This window comes from Oryzias latipes, chromosome 24 (genome assembly GCF_053564925.1).
Source record: "Oryzias latipes strain Hd-rR chromosome 24, Olatipes_Hd-rR_3.1".
Lineage (NCBI taxonomy): Eukaryota > Metazoa > Chordata > Actinopteri > Beloniformes > Adrianichthyidae > Oryzias > Oryzias latipes.
In genome coordinates, this window is record NC_136260.1 from 14552685 (window position 1) to 14577671 (window position 24987).

The 24987-nt window shown below is 42.2% G+C and overlaps 3 protein-coding genes across 6 annotated transcripts; 2 read left to right on the forward strand and 1 right to left on the reverse strand.

Annotated features, from left to right (window-relative positions):
* Positions 1-158: 158 nt before the first annotated feature.
* Positions 159-7666, forward strand: psmc6 (proteasome 26S subunit, ATPase 6). Its single transcript, XM_023953327.2, has 14 exons — positions 159-543; positions 1028-1107; positions 2306-2345; positions 2627-2679; positions 3339-3406; positions 3541-3655; positions 4810-4897; positions 4997-5058; positions 5132-5255; positions 6265-6326; positions 6563-6683; positions 6780-6860; positions 6948-7019; positions 7089-7666. The coding sequence occupies exons 1-14, from the start codon at positions 459-461 to the stop codon at positions 7205-7207; spliced, it is 1170 nt and encodes a 389-aa protein (XP_023809095.1). The 5' UTR covers positions 159-458; the 3' UTR covers positions 7208-7666.
* A 457-nt stretch (positions 7667-8123) lies between these two features.
* Positions 8124-11051, reverse strand: cgrrf1 (cell growth regulator with ring finger domain 1). Of its 2 annotated transcripts, none has more exons than XM_011491669.4 (6): positions 10896-11051; positions 10390-10526; positions 10124-10298; positions 9414-9561; positions 9212-9316; positions 8124-8923 (listed from the first exon to the last, which is right to left on the reverse strand). In XM_011491669.4, the coding sequence occupies exons 1-6, from the start codon at positions 10997-10999 to the stop codon at positions 8651-8653; spliced, it is 942 nt and encodes a 313-aa protein (XP_011489971.1). In that variant the 5' UTR covers positions 11000-11051; the 3' UTR covers positions 8124-8650. The 2 variants fall into 2 exon arrangements, with proteins under 2 accessions (XP_011489971.1, XP_004083670.1); XM_004083622.5 differs by having other exon boundaries at positions 9212-9319.
* Positions 11052-12504: 1453 nt separating this feature from the next.
* On the forward strand, positions 12505-24432 carry ddhd1b (DDHD domain containing 1b). 3 transcript variants are annotated; one of them, XM_011491670.4, is made up of 14 exons: positions 12505-13291; positions 13641-13817; positions 15579-15707; positions 15987-16134; positions 16222-16331; positions 17084-17190; positions 17688-17944; positions 18364-18439; positions 18796-18945; positions 19030-19094; positions 19662-19840; positions 21225-21482; positions 22055-22247; positions 23132-23345. In XM_011491670.4, the coding sequence occupies exons 1-13, from the start codon at positions 12688-12690 to the stop codon at positions 22237-22239; spliced, it is 2445 nt and encodes an 814-aa protein (XP_011489972.1). In that variant the 5' UTR covers positions 12505-12687; the 3' UTR covers positions 22240-22247; positions 23132-23345. The 3 variants fall into 3 exon arrangements, with proteins under 3 accessions (XP_011489972.1, XP_078798732.1, XP_078798731.1); XM_078942606.1 differs by lacking the exon at positions 23132-23345 and having other exon boundaries at positions 22055-22115; positions 22191-22331; XM_078942605.1 differs by having other exon boundaries at positions 22055-24432.
* The last annotated feature ends 555 nt before the right edge of the window (positions 24433-24987 follow it).

Below are 24987 nucleotides of genomic sequence, written 5' to 3' on the forward strand. Positions count from 1 at the left end.
CACACCCACGCAGTCTCACATTCACTCCAATGGACACTTTAGATTAACCAATTAACCTATGAAGCATGTTTTTGGTCGGTAGAAGGAAGCCGGAGTCCCCAGAAAAAACCCACGCATGCACGTGGCGAACATGGAAACTCCACACAGAGAGGTCCCCCATTGATGTTCCGGTTCTTCAGGTCCCCCAGCCAGGACTTGAATCGGGGGCCTTCTTGCTATGAGGCAAGAGCGCCAACCACTGCCCCAATACATTTAAATAAAAATGCCTATTAACAGTAATGTGTTTTACCAAACATCGATTTTCCTTATGTTTATTTGACCTAATGGAAAAATTGACCATTTTAAAAAGAGAGAACGTGGTTATTGCACACATCTTACCGCTAGGCGGCAGTAGCGCGCCCAGCAGTTGCCGCTGATCCATAAAAGAAGTATCGCTCCCCCCTCATTCAGGCAGCGTCATGGCGGACACAAGAGAAAAAGCTTTGCAAGATTACAGAAAGAAACTTTTGGAGCATAAGGAGGTTGACGGACGGCTCAAAGAATGTGAGAACGTGTCTATATCAGTTTGGTGAAAAATAGACAGCAATTTAGCTTGAACTGTTTGCGTTTTCATTTCGATAATCGATAGCCGCGTCTCTCTGATGTTCCTGCTGTGTCATGTAGTTAGCATGTCAGTCTGTGGCCTCAGCCGGGTAAACACACCTTGAACCCAGTTTGCGACTGGATCCCATTTAAGTGGGACCCTTGTGGGTCTTACTAATATAGTCTACTTTGAATCTGGGATTGTTACACCCAAAATTGGACGTTTTTTTGGTGCTATGCTAGCTCCAGCAGCTAACATACAAAACTCAAGCTATGGAAATCTGCAGTGAGACCGCTCAGAGAGCAGAGTCACAGAAGAACCACACCGATTTCTTCTTTAATAAATTGACTACACGGTTACCAGCGGTTTTCAGCGTCTATTTCTGTTGTGTTTTTTAATTCTTTAAAATTGTAACGATAACAAAAACACTGTCCTTTGTGTTAGTGAGGGAGCAGCTCAGAGACCAAACAAAACAATATGAGAAGTCAGAGAACGACCTGAAGGCTTTGCAGAGTGTTGGCCAGGTAAGAACCCAACCTGTCACCGTTTTACAGCCATATATACCTGCTTCATTCTTGCTTATCCACAAAAGTTATAAGTAAAAAAAAAAAGAATAATGAAATCAGTCTTTTCTTTGAAAATGTAATTTTGAAAACTCAAATTCATGGTTAACTTTGTCATTATAGCCATATCCTGTAATGTGCTTTCCAAAAAAATAGTTTTAGTTACAGGTTGACTGTAATCATTAGCATTTATTTGAACCAGAACTTTACCCCTTTTTCTATGCAAGTCACAGATTAAATTGTGGAAATTGTTTTTTATTAACAGCTGAAATGTAAAAAAAGAAAGGTGAAGCAATATTAAATGAATGACTGGAAAAGCTGTGAAAATTAATAGAAAAACATTTGAAGCCAGAAATAACCCCCCCCCCCCCCCCCCCCCCCCCCCCCCCCGTGGTCCCTGAACTCACCGGTGAGTCTGCCAATCACATCAGCCGTTTACAATAATACAGGAATGATACAGACCCCCCCCCTCCTATCAGCATTGTTCCCATTCAAAATTTAACATGGTTTCAAAGAATTCTTAGCCATGAAATTGTTCTTTTAAAATAAACTTTATCACAAATCTTGATGATACCCCTTGAATAACCCCCCCCCCCCCCCCCCCCCAATACCTTTTCCTCATTGTTTGGACCTTGTCTTTGCTTTCTTTTTAGATTTATACATGTTTAATCTTTTTGTTATAAAACGTAAACCGGTTTGATCTCATGTTTTATAATCAAGAATCAAGGAAAATTGTACAACTTGGAATTGAGTTTTTTCTTTTTTTCTTTTATTTTGGGGGGGGGGGGGGTCGGGTTCATTGTGGAATTATGATATAATAAAATCAAAAATACAGCTAAGTAGAACCTAGGGTTGTACTTGCAAGATGGATATCAAGGATTGCCACAAAACGCATTCTTTGATATTAAGGTTAATTGGATCAATGACAAAAACTGTAGCATTCAGTTTCTGCCTCTAGAAATCATTACTAATTTCACATACGATCTATCTAGTATGCACATGCAATATTTTCAGTCACATGGAGTCTCATTGAAGGGACAATAGGAAATGCCAGGCTTACTGTACTACATTCAGGCATGTCAGGTAAACTGAAGTTTATTTAAGGCTGCGTATTGATTTTTTTTTTTTTTTTTTTTTGGTCTGTGACGTCTTCTTACAGATTGTTGGAGAGGTGCTGAAACAGCTCACAGAGGAAAAATGTAAGTTTATTGAATATTTGCTCCAAATAAGAGGGTATGAATACCTTAGGTTGGAGCTTTGTCAACCTGCTGAGATAAGATTTGTTTTCTTTGGCGTTCTCGCTTGTGTTCTGTTGACGACAGTTGTGTGAAACCTGAAGCTTTGTGTTCTTTACTTTGGGTTTCCGCATCACAGCAGACAAAAACAGACAAATGAAAACGTTTGTGCTTTCCCCCTGAGATCAGCTTCATCTAACGTTTGTATCTGTGACGTTTATTCCTTCCTCCTCTCTTTCTTCCAGTCATCGTGAAGGCCACCAACGGCCCACGCTATGTGGTTGGATGTCGCAGGCAGGTGGGGGCTGCTCCTGTTCCGACTCAGATCTATTTTCACCTGATGATTCTGCTGCAGATTCTAACGTCAGTCTGTTCCTGTTCCATTGAACTGTTCTGGTCATTTCAGTCCTTAAAGCTTTTTAGAACATTTTATTCCCATGTTGTTTTAAAGGTATCGTTTCGTCCTCCAAAGACGTTTGAATCATTGATTTCTGCTCACAGGCTCTGTTGTGTTTCACCTCACCTTAAACTCGCTTTTCTGATCCGCTTGAGCTGAAAAAGTCACCTTTTGATTTGTGCTGATTCCTTTTAAAAATGTAATTTAAGAAAAAATGGTTTTTGACTTTTAGAATTTATAAATTCTCCTGAAAAATCTGGTCATGAATGATGACCAAACAAGTCTCAACTTGCAGAAAAATAATCGTCTTTGTTTGAAGTAAAATCTGAATATTTTAACCTTTTATTTTCCTTTTTAATTATTTGTTGAAAGTTTGATTAAATATGATCAGAAACATTCAACCATCATAGAAAAATCTGCCGTTCAGAGTTTAATCCAGAACATTCTCTCTCTTTCGAACACGGTGTGTCCCCCCCCCTTATCTCTGAAGATGAGGGGGGGAGCCGTCGCACTTCCTGTCCCCTTAAGCGTTGGCGCTCATCCGCCGCGTCTCTTTGCAGTTGGACAAATCGCAGCTGAAGCCTGGAACCAGGGTGGCTCTGGACATGACCACACTCACCATCATGAGGTAGGTAATGTTCCAGAGGGCCCTCCAGATGGGGGAATTTCATCGTATGAATTTAAATAATAGTTGGTTCATTTTGGGGCTTGTCAGTCATCACATGTGCTGTCAGCTGACCACATCTCCATGGTGTCCTACAGGTACCTGCCCCGAGAGGTGGACCCTCTGGTCTACAACATGTCCCACGAGGACCCGGGCAGCGTCTCCTACTCGGAGATCGGAGGATTGTCTGAACAGATCCGTGAGCTCAGAGAGGTACAAACGGTTTTTGAAGGATTCCGAACAAAAAGGTCTTTCTGGATGGCAGATTTTGAACGGATGCTTTGGAGGAGCACATTTTTCCAGAGAAATGCCATAAAAAAGGTCAATCTGAGTTCAAACTCAATCAGGAGATCAAATCAGATCGATTTTACTCTATAAAACTCAAATAGATTCATTTTTAAACTAAAAAAAAACTTTTTTATCCCCAAACTGTGTGTAAAATGCAAAGGCGCTAAGGCTGTTCAGTTGAAACGGGAAGCATTAAAATAGTCATTTAAATTTATTACATAAAGGAAAATGATCAGTATTTGCTGAGTTCTAATCCTGAATTTGTAACAAATGGTAATCCTGGCCTACATGCTAGTTTAGATTAAAATCTATGTTGATGGGGAAATTATTTCTGATAATATATAAACATAAAAAAAGGAAAATACTGCTGATGTTAAAACTAACATGCTATGGGTCCTAATGGCTAAATCAGCTAAAGAAACTAATGCTGCTAATGCAAAAACTGAACTTTTAGAATTGAATGTCCCAATGTTGCCAGAAAACGTCCAAAACAGAAAACATAAAAAGCTAAGTTAACCGCATTAGTACCAGAAGCAGCTGCATAATAATAATTGTTGAAGTCTTAAATTAAAATAGATAATGTAAAAAGAATAGAATCTGAAAAGAGAAAATCTGCAACACGCTCAATCAGAACGGCTTCTGTACGTCTATTTAGACTGACGTGACTGGGTTTCCATGACTACACCTGAGCATTAATGATAGAGGTCATATACTAAGAAAATGAAGCTTGAAATTGCATTTCTGAGTTTGTCTTTAATTACATCATAGTGAATCAAGAGCAAAGAATGTCGTTTGAAAAGCTTGTAGCTCTGACGTAGAAGCTGCATAGGCGAGTCACAAGCTCCCTGCTCCATTTCATAAACCTTTTTTTCTTTAACCATGTTATTCAGGACTTACAATTGTAGATTTTTAAAATTTACCTAAAAGTAAAATCATAAATGTCCTGAAACTAATGAAGTTAAGAGTAGGGTAATGTATTTTTTGTAGCATAACTTGCTGTGGAGTTTGGATGTCACTCTGTCTGTTTACACATCCTTCCTGCTGAGTCTGAACCATGGTGGGTTTTCTGTTCATGGCAGGTGATTGAACTTCCTCTGACCAACCCCGAGCTCTTCCAGAGGGTGGGCATCATTCCTCCCAAAGGCTGTCTGCTGTACGGACCTCCAGGTGAGCCTCTTGTCACTCATCCAATGAAGCAGACGTTCTGTTTCTGGACTGCAGGCTTTTCATCTGTACGTCAACTGTTGATGTTTCTTCTTGAAACAGGCACAGGGAAGACTCTGCTGGCCCGGGCTGTGGCCAGCCAGCTGGACTGCAACTTTCTAAAGGCGAGTGTTGCTGCCACCTTCAGGTGTGAACCTGCTCTGCCTGGCAGTTTTGGTGACCCTCTGTGTGCTGCAGGTGGTTTCCAGCTCCATCGTGGACAAATACATCGGGGAAAGTGCCCGGCTCATCAGAGAGATGTTCAATTACGCCAGAGACCACCAGCCGTGCATCATCTTCATGGATGAGATCGACGCCATCGGTGAGTTCTGCAGCTCTTACAGTGAAGGACTACAACAACACACAGACAGCAGCAATGTGCAAAAGCACTAAGTAGGTCAAAGAAAGATTAAACGGGATCACATGGAGAGAATTTGAAACAAACTTAATCTCAGATTCTACAAGCTTCAGCCTAAACCATTGACTGAGTGAGGGTGACGTCACTCATGGAAAATGGCTTGCTTCCAGCTCCAACCAAATGAAGTCAAATCAGTTGCCGTTATTTTGCTAAACAAATGTTGGAGTGGCACGTTGTCAGTGAGCAGTGATTGGTCCAAGTTGGTCTGAGTCAGCATTTCTATGGCAACAACTCTTTTGCTAATTAGACGTGAGCTTGTTGAAAGTCCACATCCCTACCACTGAAAGCGAGCTCAGGAGAATCTGTCAATGAAACCCTTCAAACCTGAGACCACATGTTTTTATCAAGACATCTGATTGGTCAGTTTATAACATGAGTAATTGAACTACCGTACGTTAAAAAAAAGCACCAAAAAAACAAAGGATTTACAAGAACATGTTAAAATTGCATCGTAGCAGGAATAGTTTTTCTGACCAATAGAATGACTGACTGAGCAGTAGCTGTTTGTTTCTCTATGAAAGTCTATGGGATTTTGGCCTCTTGGAGCCGGCGGGTACTTCCTGTTTGGATCCCGTCATTCAAGTCCTAAAGGACATTGTACTCTGTGGCTGTGAGTTTGCTCAGAATGGCTGCCAAGTGTAGCTGCACTAAGAACAGACGTGGATTGTATTCTATTGAGCAGGAGCTGCTGCACCATTTTAATTTAGACTAGATGGTCAAGCAGGAAAAGGGGAGAAAAAACATTCCTGCAGTAAGAATCGACTTAGATTTCACAATAAAACTGTTTTTTTTTTAATATATATTTTCTTAATGTTTGATTTTTGTTTTGATGAGCTGGCATCCAGATACTCTAGGTCCACCAGTGTTCGATGACATGACAGTAAATTGACATGAACGATGTTGTTTTGTGAAGGTGGCCGACGGTTTTCAGAGGGAACCTCCGCTGACAGAGAAATCCAGCGAACCCTTATGGAGGTAAGAGAATGCTTTTGGTTTCCCAGGTTGATGACACTTACAGTCCCACTCTGATCATCTTTTAAACTGTTTTTAAAGCATTCCCAGTGGTCTTTTACTTATAACTATGCCATTTTAGCCAAACAAACCGTTTTTCAGGACCTAGTTTCTGCAGAGCGGCAGGAGTCGAGTGAACGTGGTGATAAAACCCAGCTGTTCAGCAGACGGGCATTGATTTGTGTCGTGTGTTCTGTCAGCTGCTGAACCAGATGGACGGCTTTGACACGCTGCACAGAGTCAAGATGATCATGGCCACAAACAGACCCGACACTCTGGACCCGGCCCTGCTGCGGCCCGGAAGACTGGACCGCAAAATCCGTAAGATCCCCTCCAGCTCCTCCACCTCCTCTTCCTCTCTCTGCCCCCGTTTGTCTTCTCTGCTCACATCAACGCCTCGGGTGTGATTCTCCTCAGACATCGAGCTCCCCAATGAGCAGGCCCGCTTGGACATCCTGAAGATCCACTCCAGTCCCATCACCAAGCACGGAGAAATAGGTGAGACCGCCGGCACGCCACACGACTGATGCTGTTTAATTTCCCCCATTTGTTCATTAAAAGCCCCGTTCCTCTGCCTGGTTTCAGACTATGAAGCAATTGTTAAGCTGTCAGATGGTTTCAACGGGGCTGACCTAAGGAACGTGTGCACAGAAGCAGGTCGGTCTCTTCATCAGCTCCTCCTCTTCATCAGCTGATCTCTCTGCTGACATAAGTTTTTGTTTTCAGGACTGTTCGCCATCCGCTCAGACAGAGAGTATGTAACCCAGGAAGACTTCATGAAAGCTGTGAGGAAGGTGGCCGACTCCAAGAAGCTGGAGTCCAAGCTGGACTACAAGCCTGTTTAAATCCTCTAGCCCCCCACCCCCCACCCATAAGTTTTCATTGTCTCCGATTTGTTTTGAACTAATGGTCGTGTCCGAGCAGTCACCCTCAAAGAAGCTAAAGACATTGAGAATAGAGGCGGGCTCCAGGCGTTAGTCTGAGCCGCTCTGTCTGCCCATCATTTTTCATCACACATGTTCAGAAATATGTTTTGGTTTACACATCGATGTGCGACTGTGTGGATCTGAGACAGGCAGGCAGGTTTTAGAGAAGCCAAGGGGATCCACAGCAGAAAAAATGGCTCGCTCACATTTAAGACCACAGATTCTGAGATCTGGTCCCAGCAGGAGGTCCTTTGACTTCCAGGTTGAGGCTCATTCAGAAAACTACTTAGTGTTTGCTACACAGGCAAGTCAGTTCAGTTCATTGTTAAACGGGCCAACTTAAAGAAAATAAAGATACTTCAGACTGGTTTTTACAAATGTCCTCCGTCTTTGTGAAATACTTTATACCTCACGCATTACATGGTCTATTTTATTTTGAAAAATCCTTCAAACAGCCTCTTAAGGAAATGTATAAAAAAGGCCTGCAATGTTGCCTGGACAGACTCAGTCTGGAAACGGTAGATTTCTGATTCCCTTAAAAAAATCAACTGGAATCAAATCAAGTCAGCCAGTTACCTTTTGTAGGTTGCTTTTAATTAAGACAATCCCATTTTATCTTGTTTCAATATAAGAGCCTTGAAATTGCCCTTAAAGGGATTTGGCTTTCTGACTGACACGAAGCTGTCTAATCCTAATCTCTAGAACAGCTTTATTTTCTTTCTTGCCTGATAAATTGGTTTGAGGAAAGATCAGATTTGGTTACTTAACGTATGTCAACAACCATCGAGCATAAAATAACCCGTTAAAACTGCCCTTTACAAACGTCTACAGAAACTAGTGGGTCAAACTTTTTATTCTGTTTTTATGTTGGAGCTGCTTGACCTTCAGAACCACTCTTAAGATCTGCTGCATGAACCAACTTCTTGATTAGCTATGATCATCACCTTGCTGGTGAACGAATCAGTAGTACAGAAAACGATGAAGGTTCAGACTTCCTGCTTAAACCTGACTGGATCACCTTTGATCAGTTTTTATTCTGCTACTGTTGACCTCTTTTTGTGATTTAAGGATCCATGAAACTCGCGTTTCAAGGCTCTAGTGATTCACCTCCTCTAGACTAGAGAACAATCACACTTGTTTACAAAACCAATGGAGAATGTCCTCTACATGCACAAATACCGAGTCCAAAGGTCCGGTTCCTCTATGCTGCTGCGTCATGTGATCCCTGTCCTCTCAGGATCGGTCGGTGGACTTCTGCATCACAGAATCCAACGTCGGAGCATGCAGCAGGATCAGGCCTCTTGATTCTAGGTCTAGCCTTGACGGCGGGAAGCTGCTGTTCTTTGAATTGTACGGCATGCATCAGCGATCAGACGCCGTTCCCAGAACGAAAGACTCCAGGACGAAGGCCCTGCAGATGGGACAGTGCTGGAACCGCGGCAGACAGCTGCCGCACACGCAGGCGTGTCTACAGGGGAGCAGCACACGGCTCACTGCCGCGTTCTGACAGACCACGCAGTCCCGACCCCGCCCCTCCGACCAGCTGTCCTCCTCGTTGGGCTCATCCCGCTGGTCGCTGTGTTGCTGCTCAGGAGGTCCTGGCTCTGCTGTGCCATCAGCGGACATGAAGAGAGGCTGCAACGAACAGAAGGGGCTGGTTATCACAGAGCCTGACACAGATGAAGCCTGCAGAGGGCGCTGCTGAGTCACATCTCTACTGCTAAAGGAAAATAGAGGAGCTTGATGTCAGGAAGCATTTTGAGGTCTTTAGCTTTTCTTTATTGTAATTTCTTTTTAAATTTCCAACCCAAAGGCTAAAACACTCAAATTTTTAGTTTTGGCAGGAATGATGTGTAGAAATCCTTGATCAGGAATGAGAGTTCCTAAAGAGCACGGTCCCAGGATTAACAAATCTCAGTCTACCTTCAGCTCATAGACACTTCCCACGGAGGTCAGCAGGTACTGAAACAGGATCCGAGCAGACAAGTTGTATTTGTCGTCAGGAACGTGGACGACTGTCACACTGGCCTTCTGGGAGGAGACAAAAGGTGCAATGAAGATGAGGACAGAGACCTTAGGTCACCTTTAACTCAGCAGGAAACTGCAATTGACGAAATGCGCTCACAATGTCATACATATTCTCTGCCTCGTCCTCTGCCAGGGTCAGTACTGCCACCAGGGGGTAGCGGTCCCTGGGGAGGGGCCCAAAGTCTGTGATGCCGAGATGGGCAGGGATGACCGTGTGTTGTTCCTGTCTGTCCACACAGCCGACGCTGGACGGGTGGGGTCAAAAAGTCAACGCTCACTGATAGACGGTAGGTTGATAACAGGTGTTTAAGCTCAAGTCACATGACTTTGGATCATCTAGCAGAAAGGGAGAGCTCTCAGTAACGGGGAGTGACGCTGCACCAACTGTCCCACCCAAAACTAAGAGAGACTTTCTAAAGAACTACTGCTGCTCTGCAGAAACTATGTCCTTGATTTTGGCTAAAACTGCATAATCATAATTAGAAGACCACTGGGAGCACTTTGAAAATAAAAGATTATTGGAGTGGGACTTTTAACAGCTCGTATGCATCGCCCCCCGGTCAATCAAAAGAGAACATGTCATCAGTGATGTACCAATTTAAAACAACTAATGGAAAGAAAGACCCTGCTTTCAGATTATTCAAGAACACGTCACAGTCAAGTCTCACATAGAGAGACTTGAAACTTGACTTTAGATTTGACCTCAAGGACTTGAGATTGAGGATTTCAGAGGGTTCTCTGCTAGACGGGTCACTTCTGTTTACCAGGATCACTGATCTGAACATTATTGTGAGACATAAAGGATACTGGAAGCTGTGGGAGAAGAGGCAGCGCTGCTTAAGAGCCTCCAGGAGGAGGCTGCTGCTGAAACGCTGGTGGCTCTGATGGGTCTGCAGCGCTCCCTGCAGGGCCCAGATCTCACAGCCCCAGAAGCAGCTCAGGCTGCAGGGTTCCAGGCAAACGGGTTTCAGAGTCACGCCGCCTAAAGGTGAAGCAGTAAAGGGCAAATGGGGACACATTTTAAGAAATCTTGCACAAAAAGTTTAGTCATGAGCTGAAGCGTCAGTTCTCACCTGTGACACATGCAGAACCAGATCCAACCTCTAGAGCAAAAGGGTTAGTCACCTGGACCATGCGTTTCTCAGGTGCTGGCGTGATGGATTCTCCATCGTCAGAGCTGCGGAGGATGACTGGGACATCAAACCCGAACCTACAGAATCGTCACATAGTGGGAGGTCATCAAAAGGGAATCCATTTTTGCCCAATCAAATCCCACCTATGTTTGTTGTTTTACCCGTTTTGCATCACTAAGGACGTTGCTGATTGTATGGCTATGCTATATGTGCTTAGTATGTTTATTTTAAAAAAATGACTAAAATATTATATCACATTCAAATCTTTTATTTTGAAAGTATTGAAAACAGGATATTGATTTGCTATCAGCAAAGCTCTGGTGAAATGATAACAAGAGTCAGCTTTCTCCCTGAATCATCTGTTCGTGACTGACACAGCTGATCTGGGCGGATCGCTCTGCGCAGTCTAAAGGTAGCGGCTTGGTGGTTCCGCTCGGTCCACTTACCATCCCAGCACCATGGCGGCGGTTACAATGAAGCAGAGCGACACCACGGCGATGTAGAAGAGAGGAGAGTATTCAAACAGGGTGACAAGGAACACGGCCGCCATGCCGAACTTCTGCCTGACGTCATGAACTGTAACTCTGGCTCATATGTCACTTATACGGTGGCTTGCATAGGCCAAAAAGCTTAAAAAGTCGCGTTTGTTTTCTAGAAGCTAAACCGAAACTAGACCAATGGAAGTCAGGCTAGACCGAACTGCATCAAACACAACAAATAAAAAAAATACAGAAAGTTACATTTGTACATGTTTGTTTCTTTATTTTTTTTAAATATTTTATTTTATTTATTTGAAAAGGTCCCCAGCTTCATAAATACATTACATAATACATACATAACACATACATACATAAAAGCTAGTTTTTTTAATGAATTCCAAAAATAAGTTTTTCTCAAATTTTTTTTATAAATATGAAGTAAAAAAAAACAAGCAATCAACTGTTTCAATTTCACATTTACCAAGGGCAAAGTACTTCTGCCTTTGCCCTTGCTGCCATCCACTGGTTCTGAGCTTTATTTTTTCACTGTGGATGAAAATCATCCAAATCAATCAGGTATTCACAGCAGATCTCTAATGTTTTTGTAAATCACTTGACACTTGTAGGTTTTTAAATCAGAATTCTAATTAAATTACATCCCTGGGCTCCTAGACTTTAAAGACAGTCTGTTCATCAATCTAAAAAAAATAAAGCTAAGTAAAGTTTGAAATATGCAACCCAATCTCAGTCAAATGTGTATGTATTCCATGACATTGTACTCTGAAATACTGTGCTGTTTGTGCGTGCATAATATAATGTGAATCCTGCTTCAATAATGGCATAATAACAGCACTATAACAGCGCACATATGTACGGTTTGCAGTTTCCTTCTCTACTTGGCTTTGATCATAATAAACTAAATTAAAGTCACAATTTGGAGTTGAATCCTCTACTGCTTCTGTTGAGCTAGCGTTGGTTAGTTTGTCACAAATAACTAACTCTGAGGACATGGTGTTTGCTTCATTTACAAATTGTAGACTTTGTGCTGCAAAAGTGAACTTTTACTAAATAAAACAAATATGTTATTATTAAGCTCTTGTTAAACATAGAGAAAATGACAATATTAGTCTCCTAAGACCATTGACCTGAACCTTAGATTTTTGACCAAAGACTTCTAATGTCTCTCCCCGATTTAACTTCTGGTGCCAGCCCCCAGTGGTAATTTGAGGAACAGCAAAATTTGGTGCCTCCAAGTCAATATCAGTTTGATATGCATTTGGACTTTTGACTAGCAAAAGTAGATACACGTAATAAAAAATATGAATAAAACAAATTTGGAAGGAATAAGTAAGATTAAACTAAGTTATTCAATTTTTATGTTTATTTCCAAATTTCTTCCTAAATATTTATATTTTCCTGATTATTATTTCCAAATTATTTCTAATTATTCTTAATTATATATATAATTTCCCAAGTGTTTGTTAATCCTCATTTCTATAATTTTATTCATTTTAAGTTTCGGGTTTGCCACAGTCGTTTCCGGTTTTATTTTGATAGTTTGAGCGGAAGTGGACTCAAATCCACTTGACTTGATGAAAAGGCTGGTTCTCCATCCTATCCATCCGCGCCGGGTCAGAGAATCAGGCTGGCTGGTGTCAGAACATGCTGGCTGACAGATGGTACCATTTGTTCGTCTCCTTACTGGGTCGGACCGTTCAGTGATCATCATCCAGGTTCGGAGCGGTTCTGTCTTTGCAGCATGAATGACAGGACGGTTCGGCAGCAGAGTTCGGGCAGCAGCAGTGAGTGGGACATGGCCAACGACGTCTTCGTGACCGGCTACGACGACCACGCTTCAGGAGAGGTGTTCGATTCTGGGCTCTGCTCGGATGGACACCTCCCTCTCAGGAGAGCGGACTCGGAACCGCTGTCCCAGGACTGCTTGATGCTGGGCCTGCCTGGGCCGGATTATCCTGACCCATCGTTCCTGAACATCGAACCAGACTTCACGGATGCCGAGCGGAACCTGTCGGAGAGGCGGATTCTGTCCAACAGCTCCAGACACCGCGGGGAGATCGTCACGGAACTGGGACCGGAGGAGATCCGCTGGTTCTACAAAGAGGACAAACGAACCTGGAAGCCGTTTGCTGGAACCGACTCTTTAAAAATCGAGCGGCTCTACCGGAGACGGACAGAACAGCTGGATCCAGGATCGGACCCGGCGGGAGGTGATGGGGAGCAGAACCCGGTACCAGAGGAGGTGAAAAGTCCGAGTGATGTGAAGGCGGAGGCGGTCTGTGTTCGGGGAGGACTGTATGAGGTCCACATCCGGGAGAAGGAGTGCTGCCCTGTTTACTGGAACCGTGAGCATCCTCATCCTCATCAGAACCACCAATAAGACAGAACCGAGCCGAACCTGTCAAAGGAAGATGTTTAATCCAAAATCAAATCTTAGTGATTCTTTTGTTTACACTGATTTTTACATCAAACACCGAAATCATTTCAATGTAATTTGTATTTTCCTGAAATGACAACAGTTTTGGAATATTACCATATTATATACAGAACCGCAACAGAATCAGAGACCCTTTTTTTAAGTAAATAGTCCAGTTTATCTGAAACTTTTATTAAGCTGCAACCTTATTTGTTTAGTGACTGACGCGCGGGCGCCCCCTGTCGGTGTCTTTCATGTTAAACATCTTGTTTCCTCAGAGCAAGAAAGCATCCCAGTGATGAGAGGACAGTGGTTTGTTGATGGAACGTGGCTCCCCCTAGAGGAGGAAGACAGTAACCCCATCGAGATGGAGCACCTGTCACATTTCAGGGGGCAACAGATGAGGGATGTCAGTGAAGTGGAGACAGCGCCCTCTACAGTGGACAGCAAGGATGGTAAGATGATGACGAGGAAGATGGGTGTCGCTCAGTCACTGTGTGAAGAGCTGGATGAGGCGGGCGGGCGATGAAATCACCAATTGGATAGGTTCACATTGGGCAGATTTTCACCACGTTCAAGTCCCAAAAAGGGCAGTCAGGTGGAGAACAAGACTTATCTTTGTTAAAACCAAAGAAGTATCTTAGCCATTACATCCTTAATGACCTTGTGGTAGTGTCTGTCCTGAAACTGGTAGATAGTGGCTTTAAATGTACAGCCAAGTCATACCAAACACTCTAAGAATATGGTACTCCTTGGCCCTCAGCATTAAAGCTTAGATTGGGGCTAAATCAACCAAATGTTCACGGTTATCCCAGGAAATAGACCAGATCTAGAAAACAAATTTCACACTTCCAGGTGTGTGACAAGGGAGACTTTGGCTGAATCCAAACTGCTACGGCTTCTCCCTTTCCCTACATTTATCCCTCCAAGGAGAGCGATATGGAAAAATAGTGACTTCTAAGTTGGATGTCACACCTGCTTGATGACATCATCAATAGCTAATGGTGATCTACGTTAACGCGTAGCTGCCAGCTCTTGCAAGAACAAAAAACAAAAATTCAACACTTACATTTAAGTGTAAACTTTTGTGCTTCAGAGCACACCAATGTGAAGAAATGTGTTTCTCCTCTGCACAACAGCGTGACGCAAATCACCCTACCGGTGGAGGGATAGCCAGCCCAAAGTTGCTATGGCCCCTCCCCCTTAAAAACACCCTTTTGGAGACCGCTACAGTTTCAAATGCCTCTACAAGTGGAGCAATAGAGAGGAGCCAGAGGGGTAGGGAAGCAATTCGGATTTGGCCTTCAACTCTGTTCCTGAAATCATGGTCAATTGAAAAATACCAAAAGTTGCAGTTCCTTTAATCACCACTAAAGGCTGGTTTCAAAATGGTCTCCCATGTTAAATAGTCCTCCTGTACACCAAAAGTATACGTCTGGCTAGAAAATACTTTTTTGTTGTTTTTGTTTATTTTCTAATCATTTTGTGTGCGAGGAGAGTATTTTTAATGAGCACTTTTAATAAAATGAATGCTCAAAGTGGTGCAAAACTATGTATTGTATTTTTGATTAGTAGGTGAATAAACCCAACAAAACTCCAACTTTACCCTCACTCCACTTGATTGTACTGATTAACTGCCCATCTTTGGAATATTGTTTAGTTGGACTAAACATCTTTCAGAATCCTATTGGACGTCGCTGATGAGTAACCCATGACCCCCATTTTAAAGTCATAATAAAAAGAAGTAACTGGAGCCCATTTAGTAACCAAAGTAACCACCAGGGGGCTTACACGCAAGTAATTCTGTCTCCATTCACTCCAATATAAACAGTCTAACTGGATGACATACATGAACCCACATTTAGTCTGGTTTCAAAGGATTTTGATCACAGTGGATAGATTTTACAGCCATTGCAAGTGTTTAAATATCAACTTTCATCTCTAAGCAGTCATTGTTTAGTCTAGAAAAGTTATCTGGTTTCAAAGTGTGAGTGTAATTAAAGTAAAGTTTCATTGTTTTATGTTGGAATAAAAGAGGACAAATTGGTTTATATTGTAAACCACCTAGTGTTTGCTTGGTGAACTGACGTGGCTCTTGTTACTTTTGTTCTGAACCCAGCTTCAAACAGGAAGTCACAGGGTTGATGTGGTGTTAAGAGATGACACATGACGATGGTCGTAAATGTAGTGAAGGAACTGATCGTCCTTTCTCCTAGCGGTTTACAGTCTGAAGCTGAGCAGGAGTCACGTGGACTGGCACAGCGTGGATGAGGTGTACCTGTACAGCGATGCCACCACCTCCAAGATTGCCCGTACTGTCACCCAAAAGCTGGGTTTCTCCAAAGGTACCCGCTTTGTTTGTCTGTTTCAAGAGATATTTTCATAAATAGTGATGTGTCTGAGATAAAGAAACATTGTTTATTAAAGATAAAATTACTGAAGTAATTCCGACCTTGGGGTTAGAGTTTCATGCTTTTGTGTAAAATAATACACTGGATAGAAATATTCTCTGTTGTGGGTTGTCCTGCCCCTGTGGGACTTATTCTGTTTACAAATCTCAGGAAACCGCTTTGTCTGCTGTTTACCAGTCAAAAATAAATGCTCAGCACTGTTTTTGTCAACAGCCTCCAGCAGTGGAACTCGTCTCCGTCGAGGATATTTTGAAGAAGCAGTGCCTGAGGAAACCCCCTCTGAAACCACCCACATTGTCTTTGTGGTGCACGGCATTGGCCAAAAGATGGACCAGGGCCGCATCATCAGGAACACCAGCATGTGAGGACATTTGTGTGTGTCTGAACGAGTTGTCTAGACGTAGTTCTGGATCAGTCCTGAACTGGGGGTTTGTTGGGTGATGAACAGGATGAGAGACGCTGCCAGAAAGATGGAGGAGAGACATTTTCCTGATCGCACCACAGAGCATGTGGAGTTCCTTCCTGTGGAATGGAGGTCAAAACTGTATCTGGATGGGGGTAAGGTGTACCTCAGTTAACTGTATGACCTCAAGACCCGCTCTAATGAAAATGGTGTTTTTGGTGTTTTTAACATGTTCCATTTTTCTGATGATGGAGGACCTTTATAAAGAAAATTAAGCTCAAAATTGCGTTTGTGAGTATTTCTTTATTGAAATCATAGTGGATTTGGAGCAGATGAAGAAATGCTGTTGGATAAAGATTACAACACCTAGAAAATGTAGAAAATGCCTTGGGTGGGTCAAAAGCTCCCTGCTTTGCTCCATTCTGATATATCTTCTTGTCACACAATTAAATAACTGTTCATTTCTTCTCCAATTTCTTCTCCATGCTCAACTTTCAAACAGTTGGCACTTTCGTGAGTGAAAAAAGACACTATCCAGATGTCACTACCAAGTCTGAGTCCCTGATTGGTCAAAGTTCAATCTGTCTTACCTTTCAACGTGCATTCAACGGCCACACATTTTTCTAACATAGAGCCCAAAAACAGTCGTAGAAACTTTCAAAGGAATGCAAAGTTGCGAGAGTTTGACGCAGAAGCTCCAAATGTGCACATCAACATGAGTTTACCTAACATTTTCCTTTAAAGTGGTCGTTTGAACGTGCGTTGCTGATGCGGTGTGAACGTAGCTTTGGGCTTCATACAGTCAGGTAGATGATCAAAGCCTTGTGTTGGGTCATTCCTACTGTTCAGAATAACTTGGAAAATTTGTAGAAATGTTAATTTGAAAAATGATGTGCTTTTTCTTCAGATACAGTGGACTCTATCACTCCTGACAAAGTACGAGGTATCAGAGACATGCTGAACAGCAGTGCCATGGACATCATGTACTATACCAGTCCTCTGTACAGAGATGAAGTGAGCCTCTAGATTCCTTTAAGAAAGCACGAGTTGAAACATCAAAATAGTGTCTGGAATTTGAATCAAGACATCTTGTAGTGACTTCATCAGACTGATGATTCAATGTCAAGTCATGACCTGGATGAATGAGAACCTTTACGAACATTTATCTAGAAGTTTGGACATCTAGCTAGACATTGGGCATCTAGTTCTACAATGGACATTTAGCTAGACATTGGGCATCTTGTTCTACAATGGACATTTATCTAGACGTTGGTGCAAGACTGAAACTTTGGAACTTCATTAAAGAGCTTCGTTTACAAATAAATCTTGAGTCTCATTCTCCAAAACTGACTGATAGTCAAGAGTATAACCCCATCCTACTGTTACTCCTTAAGTCAAATAATTGAGAGACAGAATTAAGGCATCAGATGCCCAAGTATGATACATTTCCCTGATCTGAATGTGTTTCTCATGACTGCAGATGTGTTCAACGTTTTTTTGTGTGTCTGCAGATCACCAGGGGTTTGACTCAGGAATTGAACCGCCTCTATTCGCTCTTCTGCTCGCGGAATCCAGACTTTGAGAAAAACGGAAAGGTGTCCATCGTGGCGCACTCACTGGGCTGCGTCATCACTTTCGACATCATGACTGGCTGGGACCCGGTCCGCTTTCATCATCAACAAATGCTGGATCCGGAGAAGACGAAGATCCGCTGGCCTAGTGAAGAGGAGCGCCAACTTCAGGAGCAGCTCAGGGTCCTGCGTCTCAGGTGATGCATAGAGAAAGTTAGGGGTTCAGGTCCACATCTGTAAAATGTTATCCAAAGTTTCATTTTAAGCCGTAAACTGGAGCTTTCCCATTATTCTTCTTTATTGATTTTTTTTCTGGAAGGTAAATATTTATAATCCTATCCAGCCTATCATCCTGCATCCAGCCATTCATACATGCAACCATTGCTCTGTTTATCACTCCTTGTATCTATCCATTTATCTATCTATCTATACCTACATCCACCCATTCATTCCTCCCTTCATCTGTCCATCCACCCTTTGTACCTAAATCTATTTATCCATCCATTTATACACACCTACTGTACATCCATCCATACACGCTTTATACCTCCATCCATCCATCCATCCATCCATCCACCCAGTGATGAAATATCTTATGGTGTATTCTGCCTGTCAGGTTGAGGGACTTGGAAGATCAGTTCCGAGGTCTCCAGACCTCATCTTCTGTTGCAGTGCCAGCCTTAAAATTCAAGGTACTGTTCAGTCCATTAACTGTTATGATGATCACTGATCAAACCCAGTGCTGAATATCAGCTCTTAAAATGACAAAAACACTGAGATACACAGTAGAAATGGTTGAACTTGAGGGAATTAAAGGTTGTATTCCTCTTTTTTGAAGTATTTTGTGACATTTTGGATCATCTAGCTGTTTTGTTGTGATCTGTTGATACACCTAAACAGCAAGATGAACTTTTCCAAGATGGATGTCCTCTCATCACTCCATTGTTTCTCTGTCAGACTTCATTTTTTTTAAATAAACCTAAGGTCTGGAGCTCTTAGTAGTTCCTTGTGGTCTCATGGTGACTTAGGCCTCCTTTTTGTGTATAAGGTTGAAAACTTCTTCTGCATGGGCTCTCCTTTGGCTGTTTTCTTGGCACTTCGCGGGATCCGGCCCGGAAATAACACCATGCAGGACCACATCCTCTCCACGTCTATCTGTAAACGCCTCTTCAACCTGTTCCACCCCACAGACCCGGTGGTAAGCGACAGCTCTGTAAAACACTCAGAAACAACAGATGCTACTGGATGTCCTCATGAGCTCAGGTATTTGTGTGTATTGTAGGCATACAGGCTGGAGCCACTCATCCTGAAACATTACAGCAACATCGCTCCTGTTCAGATCGACTGGTGAGTCATGTCAAGCTAATGTTCACACTGGACATGCTACACGCTAAACGCACATTCTTGACACATTCAGCCCAGGTTGAACAAACTGGATAAGCAGGGATTTTTCTTTTTTTCTCTAGTGTTCACTAGCACATGTCTGTCACTTACAGCTGAAAAAAACGCGAAATGTCGAAGCGACGAAAATCTGGATTTTTCTTTTAGAGCTCTATTCCAATACATGAAAGACTTGGTCTAATTATTCTGGCCGGGCACAAATCGTAATTATTCATTTCTCCTAAATGTTCCATTTTCAAACAGTTAGCTCTTCCGTGAATTAAAATTGACGTCATCTAAACGTGAAATCCATTTCCCTGATTGGTCAAAGTTCTACCTGGTTTAACTTTCATTGAAAGCGGTCGCTTGAACGCACATTGCTGAGGGCGGTGTGAAACTAGCTTCAGATGTTCTATGATCACCTCCAGGACTCTTAGACGTTCAGTTGGTAGAGCATCCTCTGCATTACTATACGTCTGACCATCTCAGTCTGACCGCTTCATTGACCAAAGGTCCATGTCTTGCGACGTGCAGGTACAACACCACAAGCCCGACCCTTTACAACCAGATCCGTCCCACTCGTCTGAACCTGATGAAGGACACCAGCTTCGTCTCAGAGGCAGAACTCATCACCAGCCCATGCACCTCCCCGCCACAAACCAAACGACCCTACGGAGAGTCTATCACCAGCCTGGGCAAGGCCAGCATCATGGGTAAGCACCAAAGCCTGTGTAAAGGTAGATGTATGATGTCCTCTTTGGAAAAGAAGACAGTTTTCCAGCTTTGTGTTTGTAAACAACTCCCTCCCTTTCTGAAAAGAGAAGCATTTGTTAAAACACTGAGGTAGGTTTAGAGCTCATGGTGGGATATTTCTGTCTTCCATCACGTTTATTTTAATGTAACAAATTTTAAATCAATAATAGGAAAAGTAAATAAAAAAAACGTCACCTCTCACACAATTGTCTCCAATAAAACATCTGACCACAAAAATTAAAATAAAAAATAAAAAGTTGCATTCAAAGTGTGTTTATTTCTGTTCCTAAGGGACATGTTTTTGCATTGAAGTGACAGGGGAAGGGCTATGTTTTGTTTTTGAGCCACCCAGTGGTTCCTTTCTGAAGTGTGTTGGCTTCACTTACTTTCCATTTCAAACCAATCTCACAGAGGAAATGAAAGGGTCGCCCTTTGGTGAACATGCAGGTTCATCCTGAGTAAGAAACAGGTGAGTCACAGGTAAGTGAGTGTGTCTGTGCTGCATGCAGGTGACTTATGATGAAACCAAAAAAGCCCTGCAGTGATCAAAACATTCACTCAGTCGATCACTTACAGTTTGCTGATGCTGACACAAGCAGGGAAAGCTGCTGGTTTTGCTGACTCTTAACCGGGTCAGCACCAAAGAGCAAAAATGGCCGAAATGATCAATATCAGCACATCGCCCCGGCGAGATATTGACATTTTCAAGACTGCACAACAAGATTTGTGTGTCAAAGTAAGAATCCTTCAAAATGTTACTAGCATCAGTCTAGCATTCAAATAGAATGTTGATGTCAACAACCAGGAGGCTTCACTGTGTGCCTCTGAAGGTTCTGCAGTATTGAGAGCCAAGATGCAAGCCACATCTTTCCATAAAAGACTTTTCCTTGCATCTACTCTGCAAAGCAGAGAGGGGTTTCCATCAGGATTAGAACAATCTGGGACTATGATTTGGGTAGCGTTCATTCAAAACCAAAAAGTGCCAATTGCTTGAAAATCAACCAATCTTGATATTTCATGCGGGCCTCCTGTGTGCAGTTTTACCCATTTTTCACGCATAACCACAGTGAAGGCAGTTGTGACTACGACCTTAAGAATTAAACTGGAAAGGTCCCCAGTTTATCCAAAGACGTCTGTACACAGCATTTTGTTTTGAAAGTCAAATAAATTCTTGCGTGATTGGTGCCTTTAGTTTTCTCTTTCCTTGAAAGGCTTCCATTCTGTTCACTTGTGTTTGTCTAAGTTGATTTGCAGTGTGACAGATTGAATTCTGTCTTCTTTTTTTTTTTAGCACAGTTGCATGGCTGAACTTAGAACTAAGATGAAGTTCCACTTCTTTCCCAGGTGCTGCCAGTATTGGAAAAGGAATCGGTGGAATCCTGTTTTCCCGCTTTTCCCGCTCCAGTGGCCAGGTTGGGGGTGTAGAGGAGGAGCCATCAGACTCGGAGGGAGGAGTCTGTGAGGTGGAAAACCTGGTATCAGGAGAAAACGGGGAGGTGGCGGTTGAGAGTGGGGAAACAGAGAAGCAGGCAGAGGAGGAGGTGGAGGACGGTGAGCCCAGCATCCCTCAGTCTACTTCGGTTGCAGTGGACAACAGCTCCTGTAAGTCATGAACTAATACGGAGCAGTATTTTAAAAATGACTGCTTTCGCTTTTTTCATGGTCTGTGTATGATGACAATAAAACGTTCTATTCTATTCTTTTCTAAACAATAAATTCAACCACAAAGTTAAAGAACTAGATTTACACTAAGTACATCTAAGTAAATAAGTTGATTCATTTGTGTAATGTTGGTCTAATTTCTGTGTAATTTTTAAAGGAATTTACCGTACTTGCCTTAATGAATGACCTTGTGGTCAGATAGTGAACTGACCTGTAGTACTGTACAGACCAAATGTTTGGTCTGAACTGTAGTTACTTCCAGTCTCAGGCAAGCTTCAAACAGGAAGTCAAAGGGATACAGTTCAACAGGTTTAGTTCCAAACAGTACAAACTCTACATGCCGTTATGTTTGCCTTGTGGCTCCATTTAATTTAGATGTGAGCCGAACATTAAAAATTTGCTGCTAGTTTTTATGATGTTCAACGTTTGAATCCCAAATCAAGTCTCAATTGTGAGGCCAAGTAAGATGAAATCTCTTATTTAAAGACCTGAATTCACGTTTTTGGTTTCAGTGGAGCTGGAGAGACGCATCGACTTTGAGCTTCGGGAAGGTCTGGTGGAGAACCGCTATTGGTCAGCAGTGACGTCCCATACAGCCTATTGGTGCTCGTACGACGTGGCTTTATTTCTCCTCACCTTCATGTACAGACCTCAAGAGCTACCTGAATCTGTAGAAGACCACCAGGATGCCTCATAGCTGCATTGGTGAGCTCAGTGTTCTCCATTTTGATGTCTGAAGAGAGAAATGTTAAAGGAAGTGCCAACAGCCAACAAACAAAAGGACAAGCTCTTTGCTTTTTGGTCTACACTTCTTCAAGCGTATGTCTGTTAGTTCTGTAGGTCAGTTTGCTGCTGAAACTGCAGAGAAGTTTTGGTTCTGGGTCCAAACTGTGAACACTATGACACGTTTTCTATGAATTTTTGAAGAAGGATGAACTGTGTACTAAACAAAAATGTAATATTGACTATTGCACAGACAAAACCGTGCCGTAACGACAAGGATCCTCCTCTACATTTGGTTTTAAAACCTCCTTGTTAAACTGAAAGGTGTGGGACAGATAGTCCAGCCAAAAACTCCTCTGATGTGACAAGATTTATCATGTCCTACAAGACAGGATCAGAGACTTTTTGATCTGGGGTCAGATTGGCATGAAGTGTCTAAAAGCCATGGAGAGCTGCTCTGTGACCCAATAAACTCACTGATCCATCAAGAATGAGTCATCCACCAACAAAGTGAGGAGACCCAGCTTCAATCATACAAAAAAACGGATTCCAGCCCAGAAACACTGATCTCCAGGTCACAGTTAGGGCTTGTTTGTTGACCTTTGTGATTGTAGATTGTTTAGACAATCCATTGACTTGATCCTGATCATCTCCACGTTTTTGTACCTTTGAATAAACATGAGGATTCTGCTGGTGTGCCGCTTGGATGAGGGCTAGACGTTTTTCTACATGACATCCAGGAAACATCTCTAAAGAAAAGTGTTAAAACTTCTATCAGCCTTCTTAAATGTGGAAGTTAGCTTCGTATGAACAACAGAAACCAGATTTTCTATTGATGTGTTCATTTCTGTAATCCAATTCTGCAGGTCACATGATCCCCACTCAACAGCTTTCAGCTTCACCTCAAAGGGGTTCAGTCCAATTGGTTTTGGAACAGTCGTCATGATTTACAAGATCAGACCATGAAGAACAGCTGTGGTCTTTGCGGTTTTTAACTGTATAACCCAAAATTAAACTGACCAACCAACACAATTCTGTAAAAAGCTACTCCCCAACTGTAGTGGTGGCCCTGGTTTCTGGAGTCTACATCAGAGATTGTGGACTGAACTGGATGAAACTGGACCAAATTGACCTCAAATGGACTGAAAGAATCTGAAAAGTGAGTGCAGTGGTTCGTTCCTGCATGAAGAAATAATGTTTGGGCTGCACCATTACTGTGACCTCATACAGTAAGAGATGTACTGAGGTTTTTTAAAAGTAATTCAGCGATCGTTGCCATTTTGGTCAAAAGGAAAATCACCAAAAAGGAATTGAAACAAGTTTGAGGACTGTTGAAAACCAACCATTTAAGCCAATATTTAATATTAAATATATCATAAAAATAATAAGGATGATAAAATCCATCCATCTTCTTAACCCACTTAATCCCTTTCGGTGTCACTAGGTTGCTGGAGCCTATCCCAGCTACTGTACACCCTGGACTGGATGGCAATCTGTTGCAGGACGCTTTTAATAAAATGCTGTGGATATTTTATTAAACCACAGATGTAAATAAAGAATACAACAGGTAGAAACTTTATTATATTTGGAGCAAACTGAGACTGGCTTGCCCCTTACTGGTGAACAGACTTGCTTGTAGCTACTTTCTATTCTAACTGAGCTTCAAACCGGAAGTCAAAGAACCTCCCCTTGGCAGTGATACAGGTACACAGGTTTGGCTTCAAACAGATGAGGCTTCATAGGGCGGACTTTTTTCTGGTTTGATGAAAGCTGATCTCCAAACATGTTCTCAACTCAGAGAATAACATCACTTCACCATCCAGCAACCGGCCTGCTTCATTTCTTGATGATTGTTTCAGGTAAAAATGTCAAATAGCATCTAATCTGTAGACTTTTATATCCACTTTTCCCTAAAACTTTCATCTCTTTTGTGTTTCACTTTGCAATCCTTTGACTTTCTCCTGTCATTGTAGAGGCTGGAACCTTTGGTCAGTCTTCTTCACATTTGATGATGTTTGTACAAAAACAATAGAAATCTGTGAATTTTCATTTGTTCTTGGTGTTATTTGTAGTTATCCAACCTCTGTGCATTTTTCTGTCATTTTGTGTATGAATAAGGAAGCATTTGAAGATATTGTGGCACATAAAAGGGTAAAAACACAAACAACCCACGCTCCTGATTTTTAAACATCTGGTTCAGATTTTATTGAAAATTCTGATTAGTTTTTATGATTTCCTGTTGTTTTTGCACTGCAAAAACAGACCCCTTAGAAATAAGTCAAAAATTATTCAACTTTAAAATATTTTCTTCATTTAAAAAAAAATCTGCCAATGGAGTTTTCTAAAACCAAAGATCATTTTGCAGTTAAAAAACTTTCACAATAAGATTTTTTTTCTTGCAAGACGTTTTTCTTGAAACAAGGGTCTTTTTACTTAAGTTTCAACTTTTGCAATGTAAATCTTTTTTTTTGGTCATCTTCTATTTCTGTAGTGGCTCATTAGAGTCACTAGGTGTCCTCAGTTCCCCGCCGCTTCATCCTCATGGTCAGTATCAGTCAAACAGTTTGGTGTCTTTTTTCTGGGGTCCAGTGCATTGTTTAAAGCTCCTGATCTTTCTGAAGTGTTTGTGAATGTTCCCCTTTGTTCCTGCTTCTTCCTTCAGGGAATGAAACACAAATAATTGCTCAGATTATATAGGCAGCTCCCTGTGTGGTCCTTCATC